We start from the raw sequence: 23,248 nt of genomic DNA, 5'->3' as shown, positions 1-23,248 counted from the left end.
AATATCTTAAACATCTATTAGAAATTCTAAACTATACTTGATAAATCAGGTATTAAACTCATAGCTCCCACATTTTAAATTAAATATTGGTTATGCAATTATAAAACATGTTGTATATGTTACAGTGATTGTGTAACATATAACAAATAATATTCAAATTACTTACTTGCAGAAGCATCCCAGAACTTAACTGATCCATCAGCATGCCTATGAAAAGCAAATGAGTTAAAATTGTGAAGAAAAAAAGAAAAAAAAAACCCTACATATTTTTCTTTCTTTGAAGTATACTGTTATGTGAAAAGACAGCAACCAAAATAAAGCAGCATAAAATTCAGGGTAAACTGGCAGGTTCCAGACAACAACATTTCTTAATAAGTTACAGCATAAAGGAAAGCATTACCTGCCCAATTAATTAATATTCATGTAGTCTTAATTATATCTAGCTATTAGAGATTTAGTGGTGAAACAGGATTTTACTTACCCTGTAATAATTATTTCTGGGTAACTTTGAACACCCAAGCCCCAATTACCTCCATTAATGGGCCATTCCTATAAAAAAAAATTATTGTATAAAGCAACTTCCAAGCATACATCTTCATATATATTTCTATGACAACAGTAAAAAACATATTTTGCTTCAAAAAGGGATTTTCTATATACTTTCTCTAAAAAAGATATCAATGTTATAAAATACTCCACGGTGATACATATAAATTACTGAAATGTAACATTAATTACTAAAACTCATGTTCTATACCTTTTTGCTGTAACCTTGACGTTTCTGTCTGGCTCCAACAGAATAAAGTGCAGGAATAAGGTCCCCAGGACAACCAGCAAAATATTCGCAACATGTAACAGGTGATTCATGTATACTCAAAGGGTATGGATTTTCAAATATAGGATATCTTTAACAACAGGAAAAGAGAAATATTTATTAATTTAATAAAATTAAAACGAAAATGAGAACCTAAAAAAATACTTACAGCTTTGGAATGAAAACATTTTTTAAACTTTGATTAATTTAAAGATAATAGCCTCTGAAGATCCATATAACATATTACCTGAATTTACATTTTAACTTTGGGGATACAATGCTCTTCTCTGTATTTTTGGAAACTACAAAAATACATTCTACCAGAGATTTAACAGATTTCATTCATGTAACTATGTAAAAAAAAAAAAAAAAAAAAAGGCATCTTTTATAATGCAAGTTGCTCAGTTAGAACAATAAATAGAAAAGCTGCAGTTGGAACTCTGTACCATGTGGCACATACTGGCCTGAGTGCTTTATATGTACATTTATCTTATTTGCTTTTTGCACCAAACATAAGATGTAGACATTTTACGGAAGAACAAACAGAGTAATGTGCCAAAGGCATGCCAGCTAGCTAGAATTTAACCTGTGCACTTTAGCATTAAGGTATAAAGTTCTCAATCAATAGATCTTAGATCTTTATGTCAGTAGAGCTAATACAAATTTTCAATTCTCCTTTTTTCCCCATCAATGTAATGCCTGGTACAACATTTAATATAGAGATGCTCGGGGCAGCCGGGGTGGCTCAGCGGTTTAGCGCCGCCTTCAGCTCAGTGCCTGATCCTGAAGACCCGGGATCGAGTCCCATGTCGGGCTCCCCACATGGAGCCTGCTTCTCCCTCTGCCTGTGTCTCTGCCTCTCTCTCTCTCTCTCTCTCTGTGTGTGTCTCTCATGAATAAATAAATAAATAAAATCTTTAAAAAATAATAATAATATAGAGATGCTCTCTTGTTTCGGTGATAATAAAATTCTACCTTAAAGGCTTTCTAGATATGAAATTATTTCATTAAATAAAGCAAAAAATGCTTTCAAAAATTTTAATTTTAAAGTAAAACCCTTACTACATATGCAATGATATTCTTTTCTGGTTTGAATTCCTTGAGAATGATTACTTAAAAATATCTGGAAAACCAGAATATGGCGTAAAAACTCTAAAAAGTTCAGAGTGGCACATCTGCAAAAATTAGATGTATTTATCAGTCTACTATTGACAATCATTTAAAAATCAGAGAAGAATATTTTCAGAAAAGTCCTTTCTAGATTTCAAAATGAACCAAACTGTTGTAACTCCTTCCTCAACCACATAAAAACACAAGGAAAAACTCAACAAAAATATGAATTAAAAACATGGCAGGTAACTTTGTTCTCTTTATAACAACACTTTATAATCCTTAAGCTCAACGATTCTATTATTATACATTTAATTGATGCATTTGATAAATAAAATGCCTAGTCACAGGTTATTTGCACAGTATTTTAACTTACATATATATCAGTATAGACAACACATAAAAGTCTCATATACTATATGAATAGTTAGCAAAGACAAGAAAATAAAATTATATTAAGAATAAGTTATTCTAGGGGTGCCTGCCTGGCACAGTCGGTTAAGCATCTGACTCCTGGTTTTGGCTCAGGTCATGAGTTCAGGGTTATGGTGCCAGGTCTGCACTGGGCTCTGCACTCAACATGGAGTCTGCTTAGGACTGTCTATCCCTCTCTTTCTGCCCTTCCTCCTCCACATGCTCTCTCTAAAATAAATAAATAAATCTCTCTTTTTTTAAAAGAATAACTTATTCTAGGACTGTCATTTACATCTATCTATCTCTATTTCAGAGAGAAAGAGAGGGATAGAGAGGGAGCATGAGTGGAGGGGGAGGGGTAGAGGAAGACTCAGGCTCTCCTCTGAATAGGGAGCCTCATGCGGGGGCTTGATCCCAGGATCCCGAGATCATTTAGAAATGTTTTTAAATTCCTTTGATCCACTTATGGTCCTGCAATTTTTTAAAAGGAAAAGAAATACCCAATTAATAATTACAAGTAGTACATACTAAGTTGATGTGAACCTAGGAATGCCTTAAAATAAAGTTAAATAATATTGTTCACTTATTCTTCAGGGTTTCCCAATCCTGGCACTATTCACATTTTTGACCAGATAATTCTTTATTATAAGGACTCTCCCCTGTGTACTGTGGATGTTTAGCAGCATCCATATCCTCTACCACTAGATGCCAGTAGCATCTACAAAAGATATTTATACAGACTTTGTCAAGTATCTGGGGCTAGGGGAAGCAAAATATCCCCTTGCTGAGAAATACTGAAATCGTGAATGGGTAAACTCAATTTAATGTTTAATGATTATCTCTCAGGAGATACAAATAAATAATGTAATATCTTTCATAGAATTTATAAGTAAACCCTATCATCTATGTTAGAAAAAGCAGAACATGACAAATACCACAAAAAGTTGCAAAGGAGCTATGGAGGCAATTTACAGATAAGATAGATGTGTATATATATGTGTATGTATATGTGTGTATGTGTATATATATATACATACACACATATACATAAAATCTCCTTGCAGCTGTTGGGAACCTGTAAGAAAAGACACTGAAGTATGATCACAGTTCAGTTTTTCTAGGGAATAAGGCACCTGTAGTAAGATAGTGAAAAATCAGGTTGGAAAGGTATCTTAAGTTCCTACTGTGAAGAGTAGTAGGCTGGGAAGGTGCTTTCAAATCAAAGCAGTAGAGACCACAGTGGTTTAAAGAGGAGACTAACAGGGCATTTGGTTGGCTCCATCAGTAGAGTATAAGACTCTCAAAAGAGGAGAATGGCAATCTTGGTACTGAGTGTAAAGTTACTCTGACAATGTATTCATAACAGTGCCACCAAGAGTGCAATAGGGCTGGGGAGACCACAGAGCTTATTATATGGAGGTAAAATGTGATGGGATTAATTTTGGTTTTGTTCATTTTGTTTGTCTCCAAGGTGCCCAAGTATTAGGTTGAATCATGAAATTTCAAAATTTCAACAAATTTTGACTTAAAAAATGGAAATTCTATATGAACAACATATTAGAAAAATCTGACAGGTAATCAGAAATGTGTACCTGGAATTGTAAAAAAAAAAAAAGGTCAATATTATGGGTATAAATGTAGTGTTTTCAAAGAGAAATAGCCAATCCTATGCTAAAAAGAGTCTTTTTCATCACATCCTAAAATAATCTCTCACAAAATTTTATTTCTTACCCATTTTGAGCAAGGTCTATAAGTACTAAATCTTTTTCCAGAAGAACCACCACAGCATATGGTTCCTGAAAATCTGGAATAGGAAAACAATGCATGAACAATAGTTTTAAATATGCAAGAAGACAGCAAATTAGGTAATAAATATTTGCTTGTTTTTAATTTTATTCCATTCTCTCAAGTATGTAACATTCTCATCTATTTTATATAACTTAAGACTACTTTGTTTTAAATGAGATAAATCTATGTAATAACTCAGAAAAAATTATTTCAGTTTTGTAAAGATGAATAAGACAAGAAGTTCATAGTAACTTCTATGGTATTACAAAATCCAAGACAGGGCATGGGCAACAAACCCAAAATTTAAATTACAACACCCATAAGAATAATTCTTACTATTGTATCTCATAGGAACTTGAATACTACTAATTTCTTTATTTTATATGCACCTATTTAACTATAAAATGCATTACAGTTTTACATCTCAATTTATTTCAAATGAAGTAAAACATATCCAGATTTAAATTCCTCTTGAAAGAATATATGATAGTTGTGATGGTTAATTTTATGTGTCAGCTTATCCTTGCTTTGATGTCTAGTTGTTTGGTTAAACACCAATCCAGATGCTGCTGTGAAGGTATTCTTCAGATGTGATTAACATTTAAATCAATATCAGATATAATGTGGGTGGGCTTCAATCAGCTGAAGGCCTTAAGAGCAAAGATAGATTCAAAAAAGAAGGCATTCTGCCTCAAGACAACAGCTCTTTCCTGAATTTTCAGCCTGCTATCTTCTTGCACAATGAAGCTGACTGATTAGCCCCCACAACTATATGAAACAATTTCTTAAAATAAATTCATTCTTTCTTTCTTGCTCTCTCTATACTTTATTGGTTCTGTTTCTCTGGAGAACCTTGACTAATACACTAGTATTTTATAGAATTCTAAAGAAACTGTTTCGTTTATCCTTAAGTGGCACTAAAGACTACTACTATGTCATACTAAACAGATAAAGCTTATTAACTTCTGAAATAAAACTTGTGAAGTTATAAAGACAGCATCTCTCTCCCAGAAGAATTACAGCAAACTAGGATAAGGAAACTATTTAGAAAACCTATAGGTCTTTGTTCTGAATAGCAGATATCTATAGAGAATGAGTTTTAAAGATGCAAAGCTTATTACCATTTGGGTATGGTGTTTCACACAGCGTTAGAAAATCGACAATTGAATAGTCCATTTCCAGCACAGCAGTACTTTTCCCATGCATAACTGTTAAGCAGGGTCTTCTTCCTACAGTATCATAGGACAAACCTCCTGATAAAATAATAAAAGGTTCCCTGGAAATAAAATACATAGGCAGGATTATAAAAGCATAGTGAAGACTATTTTCTTGCCATATCATAAATTTTTTATTTAGTGAAATAAAAAATTCTAACACATTTTAATGCATGATTTAATTGAATATTCATATGTGACTTTTTAAAATTGCACTAGGTGAGACCCAAGTGAATTCATGAAAATTACCATACAATAAGAATGAACATTGACTATATTCGACTCTTTCATACCTCCCCTTGGTTTCTAAAATTTTTTTCCTTTATCTTCTTTATACAACTGTCAAAAAATTCTCTCTGGGTTACTATAGGTCAAGTATCTTGGATGAACTACCTTTATTTCCAATCCTAATAACCAGGCCTTCTCAACAGAAGGTCTAAGAGAGAATGTTAATGGCCTGAGGCATTAACTGTATGTAACAAATTAACTTCTCACTGATGTATCAGAAATGTACTAGCTATGAATCACTCTTGAGAAAACAGTCACTAAAAATCATTTTCTGTAGGGCTTACTTCTGGAATTTTGGCTGGTATGCTCTTAAACCAAAGCTCCCATGTACATCTAGCAGCTGAGGGCTTGCCACTTAGATCTAATTAACTCTACAACTCTCTCTATTAACCACTACTTAGTGATTTACCTAGACCCACTTTTTAAAACTGTATTTCTTAAATGTGCAAAAGACAAAGTATCTCTATATATATTTTGGCCTGTATTCATCTTTGTCTTGATTATTCAAGTTTTTTGTTCATGTTTTCATTATATTAGTAATCTATTTCTAATTGTTTTATTGATAAGAGTTCTTTGCATTCTAAGGAATTAGCTTTTGGTCTGCTATGTGTCTCACTATTTGCTGGGGGAGGAGAAGTTGTTTATGATACATTAAATAAATGATGTTAAAAGTTTGATGTAAGATTTTCTTAAATCTCTTTATTTATGATTTTTTAGGTAGTTTCTGAATGCTCACTTTAAGGTCAGTAGATCCATCTTCTTCCTCTACATCGGATATAAACGGTATGTAATAATATGTAATTGTTACAAACACTAGTTCCTATTTACTATTATTTTACAAAAAATGCTAATTTTTATATTTAACTTAGAGCTTGTTTGTTGTTAAAAGGCTGTGAATAATGAAACAATAAGATCAAAGCAATACTTTGTTACTTCTAAAAAAAGTGCTAGTTTGGGAACTAAGCTATCTGAATTTAAATTAAATTTCAGCTGGTTTTCCTTTCTGTGTGATGATACTGGACAAGCTGCTTAACCTCTCTGTGCCTAACTTTTGCATCTATAAAATGGAGATTGAATGACATGTATCTACCCTCAGACAATTGTTGAATTAATATACAGAAAGCACTGGGGTCAATGTCTAGCACATAATACACCTTTGGTAAGATTTACCTATTATTATTACTATGATCATCAAATTACAATTATTATCCATTATGAAAGTTTCCCTTCTTTTGACATGTGGAAAGTAACATTAGAATGTCTAAATTATATTTATTTTTATCTTACACTCTAGAATAAACTCCACTAAAATTTACTTAGACTAGTAGTACAAGTGTATAATTTATAAAGAAATATATTAAGTCAAATAACTCAACTGTTCAATACTTAAACATTTTACCTATTTAAGTACATAAAATAACATGTATATATGTCTATTTTATTTAAAACTATACTTTCATGTGTCCCTGTTTTATTTTTTTCATAGCATTAAAACTTATTTATTTGCTTATTGGTTTTCTCATGAAAATGCAAGCTCCTTGAGGGCAAGATTTGTTCATTTTGTTCATTGCTATATCCGTAACGTAATGAATTAATAGAATAAGTAACGAATGAATGAATAGAAGTGTATGTGACACTACCACTCTCTAACTTACTATCATTTAAATTTTTTGCCACTAAACTGATTTGGGTAATCTTATTTTTCCACCTAAGCAACAGTAATCAAAGCTTAAAATTCCCAAACAGAATTACGCTAATTGTATTGTACACCAATACACTGTTTCAGTCTCTTTGCATAGTATTATTATGGCTGTAGCTAGGAAAGCATATTTAATTTTCTTTCCTTCTTATCACATATAATGAATAAAGAGGATACATTTCCTCTCGTGTACTTTGAAATATAGCACATAACTGAATACAAAATACTAGGAAGAAGGATGAAGAATCCAACTTTATCTTTTAAAGAGTGGGAAGCCCGGGCCACATGTATTTTATATGTAATATTTAAAAATAGTCTGATCGATGTTTTTACACATAGCCAACTTAAAAAAAAATTATTAATGTAAGAAATAGGAAGAGGTAGATGCTGAACTTCACTACAGAATAAAATTTCCATGGAAATACCAGGTAGGTTTGCCAGGTAAGTCACTCATTTATTAGATAAATTCTTACTATGGTATTTAATAACACCATGGCAATCGGGTAGATTTATCTTCAAAAGGCAACTAGGTGTGTATCCACTGGTCTTGCAAGTTGCCTACACTTCTTTTCTACTGTTAAAAGTGAAAACATATATGATGAAAAAAGTGACAAAAATATATGAATAAAAAATATGAGTAAGAAACAGTTTCAAAGAAATACCAAGGTATTTTACATAATTATCAAAGTTCCCTAAATCTAGCAGTAAATACATATAGATATGCATATATACGTATATATTTAATTACCCAACAGATATTTTTTCATTATAAAGAATGAAACTTTGAAGAGTAGATATTAATGAGATGATTATTTTACAAGTAGTCATAAATACAATGATAAAATATTTTAATACTAGATAGTGAAAATTATATAAGTTGTTTTACTGGTATTTAGAATTACATAAAAAATTCTCGAAGTCTAGATTATTTCTAGGTAGTGTATGAATTATGGAGGTAGATAATCTTATTGTTTTTAAACACAATTTTATCTTTTTTGATGTTATAATAAGGCCTGGAGGTAATATAATTTTTAGCCTGTAACTTTAAGTATAATTTCAGTAGAATTTCTTTCAATGATATTGGGTGTTCCTCAAGACTGTCATTTTGTGAAGATATCCACATTAGAAAGGTATCTGGACATTTTATCTATCTATATACCTACCTACCTACCTACCTACCTACCTACGAATGAAAGCAAGCACCATGCACCTGTGCATGCAGGGATGGGCAGAGGGAAAGGAAAAGAGAAGCAGGCTCCATGCCTAGCATGGGGCCCGATGTGGGGCTGGCTCTCATTACCCTGAGATCATGACCTGTGTTGAAGTCAAGAGTCAGATGCTTAACCAAATGAGCCATCCAAGTGCCTCTGGACATTTTTGTTCATTGCTATATCCCTAAGTAATGAATTAATAGAATAAGTAAATGAATGAATGAATAGAAGTGTATGTGATACTACCACTCTCTAACTTACTATCATTTAAATTTTTTTAAATTTACTGGGACCTTTTAAAATCTGATTGAAATTTTTAAGAGGGTAGACACTTAAAAGTGTCTTTGTCCTTTGTCCTTCTGACTAATTCCCCAGGCTGGCCTTGATAAGTGGTTTGGCTCCAGTTGTTTCATACGAAGCACTTTTAACTTAAGGAAGGCACTTCTACCCAAAAAGCCATTTTTATAAGCAATTTGTTCCACTCAGTTCTATAACATTACCCATTCATTCAAATTTTCAAATTTATTTTGAGCACCTGTATTGCTGAAAATAAAACAGTGCTCTCATGTCTAGTCTACATGGACAAGCACATAGGAACAAGTGTTACAAAGAGAATAAGACAAGGTGGAGTGGTGACCTGGGTGCAAGGGAGGTGATAGAGCAGTTACTGTAAGATGGTCAGAAAAGATCCTTGAAGTAATGACATATGAGCAGAGCTAGAATGATGAGCAACCAGTTACTTAAACAGCGTGGGGTTGAGGAGAAAGGAATATACATTCTAGGCAGCAGGAATAACAACAGCAAAGACCCCAAGTCAGGAATGAGTTTGATATATCTGAGGAACTAAATGGCCAGTGGGGCCACAACACACTGAGTAAAGCAATACGTGGTAAGAGATGACCCAACTCCAAATCTTATAAAATGCATCCTGTTTCCTCTATTAGGATCTTAAGAACCTGTCTTGTCCATTTCATCCCCATAATGACTTTAGTTCTGACCCTAATAAACTGTAGCTGAAATTATTATAATAGTATTTGCACACATTGTTTATTGCCTGAGATATACTTCCTCTCATTTTGTTTGACTTTAAAATTTTAAAACTCAGTCCAATTATCATCTCCTCAGAAAAACTTTCCCTGATCCATCCACCCTGACTGTACTGGATTCCCTCCCTATGTTCTAAAGCATCCCTGTGCCTACCTCTTCTCAGCATTTACCATACTGAATCGCCATTATGTTTATCTAGTTTCCCTTTGTACTGTAAGCTCCTTCAGGACACAGAATGTATAATTTACCTGTGCATTCTCAGGCCATAGCTAGATATCCCAAAAAGTATTTATCAAATACATTTAAATATTACTACACTTACTGCTCAGATGGTCACTAGTATTAGGAATTAAAATCAGAAATGCTGTAGGATTTGGTAATATTTGGCCAGATTTGGTAATAAATAGTCTAAAGTCTGAAATATAACTATTGTCCTATTCTGATACTCTTTCTGCATAATTAGTACTGCCACTTGTATTATTCACTACCTCTCCGTATTTCTAAAATTGGAATTTAAGCCCCAAATTGTCTCATATGTCACTGATTTACATGTTATCAAATTTTCCAACTTTTTTCAAATGGAGATATGCCATTCAATTTTAAAGGAAACACAACTATATACTTGGTGAGCAGAATCATACCTTAGCTCTTAAAAGCTAATAAATATCTTTACCACTCTAACCTCAGTGCTCAGCTTTTTTTGGTGTAGAGGGGATGAGGAGCAGAGGGAGAGGGAATATCTTAAGTAGGCTCCACACCCAGCGCTGACGCAGGGGTCAATCTCACACTACCCTGAGATCATGACGTGAGCTGAAATCAAGAGTCAGCTGCTTAACACTGACTCCCTAGTGCTTAACTTCTTATTGAATGAACATATGATTTTTATGAGACCCTATAATCAAACTTCTAAGATCCTCAATTCAAATTCCAAATGTAAATTATGATTATATAATTTGAATAGTCCAATAGAAATCTATGCAACCATGATCTCATATTTGGTGTCAACTTGTTAACTTTTCATATAAAAAGTTAAAAGCTTAGATTTTGCCCAGTATGTGTCCATTATAAGAAGTTCATTTGCACACATGGTTCGAATGGAAGACAAATTGTGAAGCACACTCAAAAAGTAATAATGAATTCTTAGTTCTACTAAGTTTTTGAGCTATCAAAACAAAATAGAATAATCAAAAACAAGGGTTTCAAAAACAAAATTTTAAGGGCTGAGAGGCAAAAAAGAAAATAAAATATAGGGAGATGAATTAAAAGCATTTTTCTAAATATATAATGCTATAGTTTCAAACAATGCTTCTCAAACTATGGTAGTTTCAAACTACTTTTGCAATTTTTCAATTCATGGAAAATCTGTTTTTTAAGAAAAACAACTAAATGTGTGCACAGATGTTATAGTGATGTCAAATGATACTCAAGTTTCCATACTTTCACTTTTGATTTCTCCATGTATTTTGTCTCAGAGAATTAGCAGACTGGATCCATCCATGCATCATACTTTGACTAGTACTAGTCTAGAAAACAAAAAGTTGAGCTTTCTCAGGATACTGCTTAACCTACCCTATCATTACCAGGGGGAAATGTGAGGATGTCCTTGAAGGCCTCACTGCAAGGCCCCATACTCTTGCACACTCTGAAGTTAAATCAGAAACCATGGAACTCTTTAACTGGGCATGTCTCAGTAGAGAGGTGGATCTCGAAAACAAATATTTGATAAGAGAATTACTGCTTAGTTATGAAAAGTTTTCACCAGGGACCTTTTTTTTTTAATAAATTTATTTTTGATTGGTGTTCAATTTGCCAACATATAGAATAACACCCAGTGCTCATCCCATCAAGTGCCCCGCTCAGTGCCCGTCACCCAGTCATCCCCCCCGCCCACCTCCCTTTCTACCATCCCTAGTTCGTTTACACCAGAGACCTTTTTGAGTAAATAGGAAATAACAAGGTAGCTAACAATAAGTATTATGATAATGGTGAATACAGAGAAGCATAATGGGTCATAACTCAAACTTTGGAAGAAGTTATCTATGTCCAGATCCTAGCTCTCTTACTTTGTGCCTATTAGGACTGAATAACTTAACTTTAATTTTAATTATCTGAGCCTCAGTTTTCTCTTCTGGAATACACACCTCACAGAGTTACTGTAAAGATTAAGTGACGTGATATATGTATTGCTTATTACAGTGCCTGGTACAAAATACATTGTTAGAAAGTGACTACTACTCTACTAGCATCATGATGATGATATTTCAGGTGTCTTTATAGTTCAGATCTGTACCTTTGCCAACTTTAAGAGGACCCTGAGAACTAGAATAGCCACCTCCAAACCATGTCACTAGTGACTAGCCCTTATACTCTCCTTTGCTAATACAGATAAAAAGAAGTTTGGGGAAAAAAAATAAAGAAACATATTTAGAAGACTTTCTGTTCACTTAATGACCAATTTAACAATGATACAGCTTTAGTAGAGTGAATTTGTATATTTGCATAATGTTGATTTTAATTTTATATTTTATTGATATAATTTTTATGAAACCTGTTATAGTAATTAAACTTAATATATATCCTCTTAGCTATCAAAAATGTGGAATCTCCAAACATTTTCATAAATAGCCATGAAGTATACAACAGTGATATCAGAGTGTGGTCTGTGAACTTCTTGCGGTTCCCAGGACCCACCCTTTTCAAAAGATCACAGGTAAAACCATTTTCACTATGATACTAAGACACTATTTGCCTTTTCACTGTGTTGATATTTGCACTGATGGCAAAAAAGTAATAGTAGGTGGACTAAACTCCTGGCATCTCAGCATGAATCAAAACAATGGCACCAAACTAGACTTACTCATTTTATTCCTCATTGCCACACATTAAAAGGATTTTTCCCCTTCTTTTTCAAAATGTCTTTGATGAAGCAGTAAAATGACTAATTTTAAATCTTGACCCTTACTATGCCTTTTTAATGTTCTATTAGGAAAATAAGAAAGATATACAAAATACTTCTGTACACTGAATTGGATAGTTACTTTCAGAAAAACACGTGTGTAGTTGTCTGAGTTGTGATATAAGTCACCTATTATTTTTGCTGATAGGATGACTATAATTTAGGCTTGGGTAATTGACAATCGTCTTCTCAAAAATGAATGAAGTGAATGTTATTTTAAGAAAAAACAACTGATATTATTTGTTTACAATGATAAAATCTGGACTTTCAAGTAAAAATCAAGAGTTTGGGAACTTCTATATGCCATGCTGAATTTCAGTTTCCCAATACATAAATAGACTTTCCTCATGAGATCAGTGGTGATATCAGCCACTTAATATATAATGAAATGTGTCAATACTAGAAGATATGAATGACTCAATCAATATTTCCCAATTTACTAGTATCATGATGTTACAAAAGCATGTAAGAGTGAGTCATTGCAAGCGCTGATAGACCAAAGGATTTTCATGAAACAGAGTACAAAAAATTTACTGATAAGGGATTCAGATCTCACACTACAACTAATGCTTAATAATCTATCACTTGTCAAGTTTTGGTGTAATACCAAGGAATATTTACCATTATTTTAAAAATCGAACTACAGTATCTGTGTAAAGCTGGATTTTCTTCGTATGTCTCAATTAAAAGAACATTGCAAAAGACTGACTATAGAAGCAGACCTGGACTCTAGCTGTAGTCTATTATACCAAACTTGAAGGAAATTTCCAAAATAAACAATTCCAGTATATTTTTAGAAATAGTTATTTTAAAATGTTTTATTTATGTTAATATGCAAAGGGTTATTTTTAAATGAATAAGCATTTTTTAAATTCTAAACTTTATTTCTAGTATGGTAAATATCAACAGGTAAAATCCACATAAGCAAAAGATCTTTGGGATTCTCGACAACTAAGACTGTAAAGGGGTCCTCAGACCAGTTTTTGGACTGTTACTATAAACATAAAAAGGAAGCCCACACAAAATAAAATTGCAATGACAGGTTTTCATTTTAATAAAAAAGTTTAATTGGTTAAAATTAAGAGATTATATGATAAAGGGTATTATAATAAAGGTAATAATAATAATAAGCTTAAATTAATAGGGATTCTATTAGTACCATTCTTCTCTAAATTATGATCTCTTGACTATTAATACAGTGATGCAGATTTATCAAAGTCCTTATGATCTTTCTTCATTACCAGCCAAACTTTAATGTCTTCTTCAATCATATAAAAACTTAGGGGTTATTTAGCAATAACATACTACATAACATCCGAAAATCTCATGTAAATGAGTGGCTGACAAAACTCAATTTGGAGATAAGGGCAGAAAAAGAATCTATGAATTCTACAGTCCTCAATTAGGAAAAGGAAAAAAAAAAAAAAAAGATCTCAGAACACCTTCCCAACCTTGAAGGCAGAAATCTGCTTACGTGTCCCTATAAACTGAACATTTCATGAATCTTAATAACTTTAGAAGAATTATAATACTCTCTTGTAATCAAATAAAGGCTGATAGTCATAACAAAAGCTATTATGATGAAGTTGTCATGTCTATGGAAACACAACTCTTCTCTACCTGTGCTTTCCAGGGCAAAGCATTCATTCTAGTGCTGACATTAAACTAGAAAGCAAAATAAACATATAAATCAACATGATAAGTCAATGAGATAAAGGTACAGAATTTAGTAGACCTAGCCTAACCGTACAAATTCCAGAAAAAATTATGCTTTGGGGTTTCGATGTATTATAGTTTCACAATTCAGGTTGGTTAGGATGCATGAGATTTATAGGACCCCACAGTAATTTTTATTAGTCCACTACTTTTTTTCCCCTAGTAACAATAAAATGAAAGAATTTATGTAACAATTACACATTTTTTTTTCAAAAAGAAATCTAAAATCTTCAATGCAGACTTTGTCATGTGGAAATTGTGATTAAATGAACTACAATAAAGTTCACGGTGTTAAAGTATGATTTCAAAGCTTATCTATGAAAAAACATTGTGCAGTTTTCAAAATCATTTATTGCGGACAAGGTCTTACATGGATTTGATCCCTGTCCTTAGAACAACATAACCTAAAGCATATAAGCTGGTACCAATATATTATAAGCAGCCTAGTATTAGAACAATTAGTGAACTATCACTAAGATATTCAGTCCATGTACAAATCACAAGTGAATGCATTTTAATAACGGAAAAAAAGTAGACTAGGATGAATAACAATGGAAAACAAGCCTTATATTAGTTTGAACAAAACCATAAAGCTTTAAGGATGCAACAAAGAACCAATTAAGATGGTAAAGAAGGAATGGCTCTAAAAGAAGAAACTATAGGAAAGCTCAGATTGAACTTCAGCAGTAGAAAAAGCAGGAGTAATAAATTAGAGGCAGTGTAAGAAAGGGATATCTGAATAGCTTTAACAAATAAGCAACATTGGAAACAATTAGGTTTGAAATAAAGCTCTGCCTTTTTATAAATAATACACATCAAAAACGATTAAATTTAAAAAAAATTATAAGGTTTTAAATTCTATTTTAGGACTTCAGAAATGGAAGAACTGTTACCAAGTGAGTATCAACCATTATTATACCAACTTTGTTAAATTCATCAGTTTCTAGATACAGGGTCATGGACAAGGATATAAATAATTTTGGTCCCTGCTAAAACATAAAAGCTCAGCTGGATGGCTGCTTGCAAAAAACTGAATCATAAAATTTTTATGAAACACCATTTTATATGCAAATGGAAACAAATTTAACTTCAGTCCCTATTATCCCAGCAGATTGCCTTTTCTTTATTCCAGTAGTCATTTAGGAGTTTGCATTGTGGTTACAAAATTTAAGATGATTTCAAAACCTAAGTGCTTACTTTTAAGGTAGGTAATTAATAAAACAAAAACATCTCCCATCGATGAGACTGATGAAATTGTTATAGTTTATACTCCATTCTTTAAAGTATACACAGATATTTTCAAGTATACACAGATTATCTTTCAAGATATTTTCAGATATTTGCAATGTGGGACCTTGTCAAGATTCATAAAAATCTTTTATCCTCAAAATTTCATCACTGAAAATTTATTGTAAAGCAATACTACAATAGGGGTGCCTGAGTGGCTCAATTGTTTAAGCATCTGTCTTCAACTCAGATCATGGTCCCGGGGTCCTGCACATTGGGCCGCCTGCTCAGCAGGGAGTCTGCTTCTCCCTTTGCTTGTGCTCTCTCTCTCTCAAATAAATAAAATCTTTAAAAATAGTACAATAGTAAAAAATCTTCTATCTTCTGTTGAATTATCTATAATGTCAAAAAAGAGAATCTGTTCACTACTATATTTTTATCTGTAATAAGAAAAACCTCATTATAATATCAAAAAACTAAATGTTCAGCAAAAGGGAGGAATTAGTCTAAGTACACAGCCTATAAGATTATTTTAAAAAAATCTGATAGAAACGAGTAATACTTTAGATATGTTAAATAGAAAAAAAAACCCACCACCAGACTGAATATGCTCTAAGAATATAACTAGGTGAAATTGGATATGTATCTGAAAAAAGACTGAAGGAAAATGAACAAAAGAAAAAAATTGTTTTAGAATAGAAATTACAGGTAATATGCTTCTTTTGTGAAGACTTTAATGTTATAATTTAAAAATAAAAAACCTAGGTACTTCCAAAAAAACTTTAAAATAGTAGTGGTTAAACACGAAAATAAAAGGGGTGCCTGGATGGCTCAGTTGGAAGATCATGTCACTCTTGATCTCGGAGTTGTGAGCTGGAGCTCCATGTTCAGTATAGAAGTTATGTAAAAATAAAATCTTAAAAGAAATGAAATATAACAATTGTGATTAACCATACTTTTTTAAGAAACTGCATTTTTCCGATGAAATCCCATGGAAATAGTTTGCCAATTTTTAATGTCATTTCCCTGTCATTGTACTTTCAGTATTATAACGTAATATAAAATATATAAATATATATAATGCTAAAGGATTTTCTGCTTCCTAGGCCACTCAAAAATCACTACACAAATTTAGAATATAATTATGATTCATCCATTCAGCAAGCATTTACCAAGTGCTTAACTGTGCTGGTTCCAACAGGAGGGGCCAAAATAGTCTTATCTTTCATCATTTGATTCCTTCAGCTTCACTCCTTCCTTTGGCCAGCACTCCCCCCTCTACTATTTCACTTTTTACTCATCTTCTACTTTACTGATTTCGGTGTTCCATTTCCAAACGCAAAACTTACCTATCCTAAGACTTTTGGTTCCGTAGCCAAAAATTTTTCTGGAAGAATCTGGATCATATAATCATATCACAATACTTTTAGTATTTAAGAAAGAAAATTATCTTCTCCAACTCTACTTTGAATTCATCATGAGAAATTCACTCTAAAACTTTCTTCCTAAATTATTTCCTTTTCATTTTCAGTGTATATCCTATTCCAACAGTTCATTCTTTTCTGCCATTTGTCATATGGAGGAATTCCCCAAGTTAAAAGTAAAAACAAAACTATGTCTCCCTCTTCCTGATGAGATTTAAATACTAATTATATCTACTGCTAAAAACATTAACACATCTTCTAAACCAGTATTTTCTGTTAATCCACCCATTTCTTTTTTCCTTCTTTTAATGTCCCTACAACCTGGCTCATGTTTGAAACAATGCTAATAAAATACTCTTGCAAATCATTCCCCCTTAACTGTATCTTCTAATCTTTGTTATCATTCTAACCAATCTTTCTATAGCAGCAAACAATGCTTACTCTCTCCTACAAACATTTCCACGATGCATCCTGGGAGTATCTTGTTTTTATGTTTGTTTTTTTCTTTTCCTGTTCAAAATCTACTAGTCTTCCTTTTTCTACCTCTTCATTTTGGTGTTTTTCATGAAAAAATACCAGTGCTAGGCACCTTAGCTGTAAAGGGTAGTTTCTGTCAAGAAACTATTCTGAATGTCCTCCTTTTTCTTATACTCAAGGCACTTCACCTTCATTTTGGCAACTACCACTGGTTAAATATACTTCAAGGGATTAATACATGTTTACTATCATACAAAGTTAACAAGTAAAACTTGCGAGTGATATAAAATGGATTTATCAGCAGACTTAATTACTGATATCAGTTTTAATTTAATAAGGAGTTAAGAACTAATTTAGGGAAAAACTTAAAAATAGAAGAATCTTAGCACTTTAAATTAATGCAAGCCACAGATAAAACCCAATCTTCATATAGCTGCTAAATGAGGTATTCTAATGTCAGAAGATAGAGCCATCAATCTGGTAGTCTTTGTTGTCTAGCTATGTGGGATTCTATAATTATAGTGTTAAGGGACTGTAAGTCAAAATGTTACCTTAAAATTAAGAAAGTGAATACTGAGTTATTCTAGTTAGGTAGGAGGTTTGAAGATTAAAACTGGGAGAAAGTGTTCTTGTTTTGACAGACTGAAGACAATACAGATAAAAATCCAGTGGGTCATAAGAATGCCTCTGAAGATAGTGATAAAATGAGAATTAGTGAACTTAAGATCGAAACTTTCTCACCAACATGGGAAAGGTTAACATGAGAACAGGAAACGTTATCTGATGAGGCATATGAAATTTAAGAGTCTCTGGGCTCAAAGATGTCGTCTCTCATTAGACACAATTAATTATAAATCCACTTACGGATTTTTCCTAGACAGTGTTAAGATCAAGTGCCATGGCCACAAAGGGATACCATAAAACCTAAACCTAGACCTCATAAAATTAGAATTTGTAGCCTAGAAGTTATCTAAGAAGCTCTCTAGTCCTCTGAGTTACTCACATTAAGTTATTCAACCTATTAAAGAGGCACAGACAAAATCTCCTTTTGGTTCACATTAATATAATTACTTGTATTGAGTATGATTTAATGTTAAATTTATGAAGATGATCTGATAAATTAGCAAGTTTAAGAGAGGAAATCAGGGGTACCTGGCTGGCTCAGTTGGCAGAACACGCAACTCTTAATCTCAGGGTTGTGAGTTTGAGCCCCATGCTTGGTATAGAGATTACTTAAAAAAAAAAAAAATCCTAAAAAAACAAAACAAAACAAAACAAAAAACAGTTCTTGGCAAACTGAGTGACTTGTGAATCATTAGGACGATTATATCCTAATTCATCCTAACTGGAGAGTGTTTGGTGTACTGGTAAATGCTCCATCTCCAGAGTCAACTTGAGCTCAAATTCCAGCTCTGCTACTTCGTAGGGCAAGTTAACTTAAACTAAGACTTACTATTTACATCCCTAAATGGAGATGATAAAAGTACCTATTTCATAGTGTTGTGAAAATTATGGGAGGCAATGCATTCAAATTGCATAGCAGAATACCTGGCTTATAATAGATGTCCACCTAGCTTTTTTTCTTCTTGGTGCTTGGAAGCCAAGCCATCTAAAAGTCTTGAACTCAAAAGACAAGAAGCTAGTTTTATCTCAAGTAAGGATATGAGAATTGTTAAGACAATAAAAAAGGGAACTACTTTTGTCTCTGAAAGTAGCATGTTATCTGAATGAGGCTCTCTTCTGGTTGCTATGGCTTATCATGAATTGGGGTTGGAGAGAGAATGAATATGGAACATTTGCCTACTCTAATACATTGGTGGCAAGAAAATAAAAAGACGCACCATGCATGAGAGAAGAGGACAATACAAATGTACATACTGATGTAAAGACTATATTCTAAAACATTGTTCTCAGTGGTAAACATATTGTGACTGAAGGTGAAGTTTCTTCATCACGGTTTTATTGGGTAGTTTAGCAAAGCCATTGCTGCTGGGAGATCTGTAGGTATGAATATGATCTTGGAGATTGGTGGTTAATGTGAGCAGAGAGCAGGTTTCATTAAAAAGGAAATACAGTGATTAAGAGTACAGAATAAATCCGGATCTTCGGTTTACAACTTGTATATGACTTTGGGCAAGTTATTCAACCTCTCTGTTTTAGTTTCCTCATCTATAAGACAAAGGTAATAATAATATCTGCCTCACATAGTGGTTGCTAAGATTAAGTTACTATATTTAAAGCACTTAGAACAGTGTCTGGTACACAGTAAACACAGGGTGTCATTATAGGTTATTACACAGATAGTTACTTAAGAAAAATCTATAGCAGAAGGAAAAAATATACAAGAACAAGCCTGTGTTCTGAGAAAAAAAGCTTTTTGCACAAGGGTGTGTGTTTTTGGGCTTCAGAGAATTAGGCTGGATACACTTCTAGCAGCAGTGGGGGAAACTCAGTGATACCAAGTTTGCGAGTGTGACTGAAATAGACTTTTAGATATTTTCAGAACCAGAATATTACAAATGCACCCTGAGTTTTTATTACAGCCTGTTTAAAACAAAAAAATTTTTTTTGAGAGAGACAGTGAGTGAGTGTACACGTGCTTGTGCCAGCAGTGCTGGGGTGGAGTGGGGGAGAGAATCACCCCGCACAAAGACCACCATGGAGCTCAAGCTCACTACCCTGAGGTCATGACCTGAGCCAAAATCAAGAGTCAGATGCTTAACTGACTGAGCCACAAGCTCCCCAGATGTTTTTTTCATATTCTTTATAAAAGAATAGGAAATCCACCTATAGCTTTTAGTGCACATATGAAATTAAATCATCTACTAAAAACAAATTTAGGCATCATGGGGCTGGGGGCAGAGAGCAACCTTTGCTCACAGATAAACTTAAATATATTATTATGTTCACGTACATGTGTGCTTATCGAGGGGGATCAGCAAACTATGGCCCACTTCCTATTTTTGCCTGTATGGCCTGAAAACTAAAAATGACTTTTACATTTTTAAATAGTTGGAAAAAAATACACAAAATATTTCATGATACAGGAAATTAAAGGATATTCAAACTTCAGTGTCTATAAATAAAGTTTTATTAGAACACAGCTGCATTTTTTTCATTTATGAGTTATCTATGGCTGCTTTTGGGTAATAATAGCAGAGTTGGGTAGCTGCCAATTAAAATCTATACTGCTTGCAAAGCCTGAAATATTTACTTTCTGGGCCTATACACAAATGGTTTGTCATAGTATGTGTTATAAGGAAAAGGAGTAGGGGCACCTGGGTGGCTCAGTGGTTGAGTGTCTGCCTTTGGCTCAGGTCATGATCTCAGGGTCCTGGGATCAAGTCCCACATCAGGCCCCCAATATGGTGCCCCACTTCTCCCTCTGCCTCTCTCTCTGTGTCTCTCATGAATAAATAAATGAAATCTTAAAAAAAAAAAAGTAGAAGGGAATAAATTAATCTTAGACATGGTTCCCAAATGTGACTAAACTGCCATTTTTAATTGTGATAATAGTTACTTTTAGGTTCCCAGAGATGCTCCCCACAAATCGGTAATTTCTTGAATGGTAGTCCATTTCTTAAAAGATGCTACCTTACAAGGTGCCTGGGTGGCTCAGTCAGTTGAGGGTCTTGCTTCTGTTTTTGGCTCAGATCATGATCTCAAGGTTATGGGATCAAGACTTGCTCAGCATAGGGTCTGCTTGAGGTCTCTCCCTTTCCCTCTGCCTCTTCCCCTACTCATGTGTGTTCTCTTTCTCTCAAATGAATAAAATCTTTAAATAAAAACAAAAAAAGATACTAACTTCCAGTGCTCTCTAGTGTAAAACTCTAAGGAGTTCAAGTGAATACCTGTTTGAAAACATGACTCTCTCCCAAGTTGATTCTTGTTGAAAATTTGGCCCTGCCTGTAACTTCTTATGCAGTCTAATAGCAAAATGAAAAATGTAGCAGTGGAGGAAAGAAGGAACTACAATTTACCAAACATCTACCACGTGCCAGACACGTTATATTTTTCTTTCAGGTCTTTACAACTATTTTATTAAGTGGTAACTGCTACCCCTATTTCACTGAGGTAAGGACAGATTTTCAATGATGTTATGCAACTTGCGAAAGACAACACAGTTGTCTGAGTGGCAGAATGGGATTTGAACCTAAGTCTAAAAATCCAAAGCCTCAGTTATTTCCACTAAATTTGGGGCTCTCAAATAGGATGATCATGACTCATAGTAAGAAGTATATTTTATTTCATGGTACGGTATACAGAAATGTAAGTACATACAAATGAACAAGTTTCATAAACCAGTACTTAACCTTAAAATGTGCAGTGCACTCTTTCTTATTCTAGTTTATATGTTAAAAATTGATGTCACAACCAACAAAAGTATTTTCAAAACTCATTTATAGATCACATTTAATATCTAAAAACAAAAAATCAGAGGGTGAGGGAATAGGCAAAATGAGCGAAGGGGAGTGGGCAATACAGGTTTCCAGTTATAGAATGAGTAAGGCACAGGGATGAAAGGTACTGCATGTGGACTACAGTCGTTGGTACTGTGATAGCACTGTATAGTGACAGATGGTAGCTACACTTGAGGTGAGCACAGCATAAAGCAAAGAGTTGTTGAATCACTATGTTGTACAACCAAAATTAATGTAATGTTGTGTGTCAAATAAATACTGCACTAAATCATAATGTTTCTCAGAATAAGAGAACTCTCAATCCAGGGAAGAATATTAGTGAAGTTCCATAGTTATTATAATTTTGTCAACATTGCACTTTGTACATCCGCTCTGTGAAAGGAAAATTAGAGAATAACTGCATTTTAGATATTTGTCAGGGGTTATTAAATGCTGTTTTGAGACAAGTGATATGTGAGAAAAATGGAAGAAAGAGTATGTTCCAAGTGCTTCTTATATTTGCTTAATCTTCATAACAATCTCTAAGGTAGAAACAAGCACAGGAAGCTTGCTGATTTGTCCAAGATGGCACAACGAGCAGGCAGTTGAGGAAGGATTAACCCCAGATTGGCTGGCTCTGGAGTTCACTCTCTTTTTTTGGGGGGGAGGGATTCACTCTTAATCATTTTCTCAACCACCATTCGTTGGAGCACTTCACACCTGGGTCACATGAATTTTTTCAAAAAAACAACTTCAACAGAATTGACTTAACATTTAACTTTTGACTTTTTATTAAAAACTGGCCTATAAAGAATAGTTCCCTATCTTTAATAAAAGTGCTATTTAAATGCTATGTTAATTATACTGTCATTGTTCACTATAGAAGGGAAAAATCTGGTCTCTCTCAGTGTAATATATGCTTTTATGTTACTAGAAAATAAAAGTTAGGCACAGTATCTTGATTCCATATTTTTGTCCGAGTGTACCTTTCCATCAGAGATAAATTTTATGTTATTATTAACCTATAACTGCTAATTCTTCATGGCTGCACTTTTCTAAACACCAGCCTGTTTCCCATATATTAAGTAACACTATGCCTGGACAATTAGAAATGAGACAGGTATGTCTCATGCTTTCACTGAGCTAGTATCTAAAGGGGAAGGCACGCAATCAACAAATAATTTCATTATTAATGACAAGTACAAATTCTAGAAGGGAAATATATAACATGCTTTGAGACTATATTACTGGGGACCCAATCTAGAAAACATGGCCAAACTATCCTCAAAGCTATGATATTATTGCTAAGCTATAAAGGATGAAAGGGAGTCTCCGCCTAGAATAATTTCTAGGTAAAAAAAAGAAAATGCAGAAGATCTTGAGGAGGGAAGGCAGGCTCATCTAATAAAATCTGGCAGTTTGCCAACGTTACCTATTACCAACCTGAATCCCTTTAGTTGGCA

The 23,248-nt window shown here is 33.4% G+C and overlaps 1 protein-coding gene across 4 annotated transcripts in view; it reads right to left on the bottom strand.

Annotated features, from left to right (window-relative positions):
- Positions 1-23,248, bottom strand: part of STXBP5 (syntaxin binding protein 5) — a 167,731-nt gene that overhangs the window by 67,218 nt on the left and 77,265 nt on the right. For all 4 annotated transcript variants that reach the window (XM_025422509.3, XM_025422510.3, XM_049113579.1 and 1 more), the window contains exons 10-14: positions 5,248-5,402; positions 4,070-4,142; positions 758-905; positions 482-549; positions 167-207 (exon numbers count right to left, since the gene is read on the bottom strand). In XM_025422509.3, the coding sequence (XP_025278294.1) occupies positions 167-207; positions 482-549; positions 758-905; positions 4,070-4,142; positions 5,248-5,402 (485 nt within the window). The remainder of the gene's footprint in view (positions 1-166; positions 208-481; positions 550-757; positions 906-4,069; positions 4,143-5,247; positions 5,403-23,248) is intronic.

This window comes from Canis lupus, chromosome 1, assembly GCF_003254725.2.
Source record: "Canis lupus dingo isolate Sandy chromosome 1, ASM325472v2, whole genome shotgun sequence".
Taxonomy (NCBI): domain Eukaryota; kingdom Metazoa; phylum Chordata; class Mammalia; order Carnivora; family Canidae; genus Canis; species Canis lupus.
This window is presented reverse-complemented; position numbering and strand designations above follow the sequence as displayed.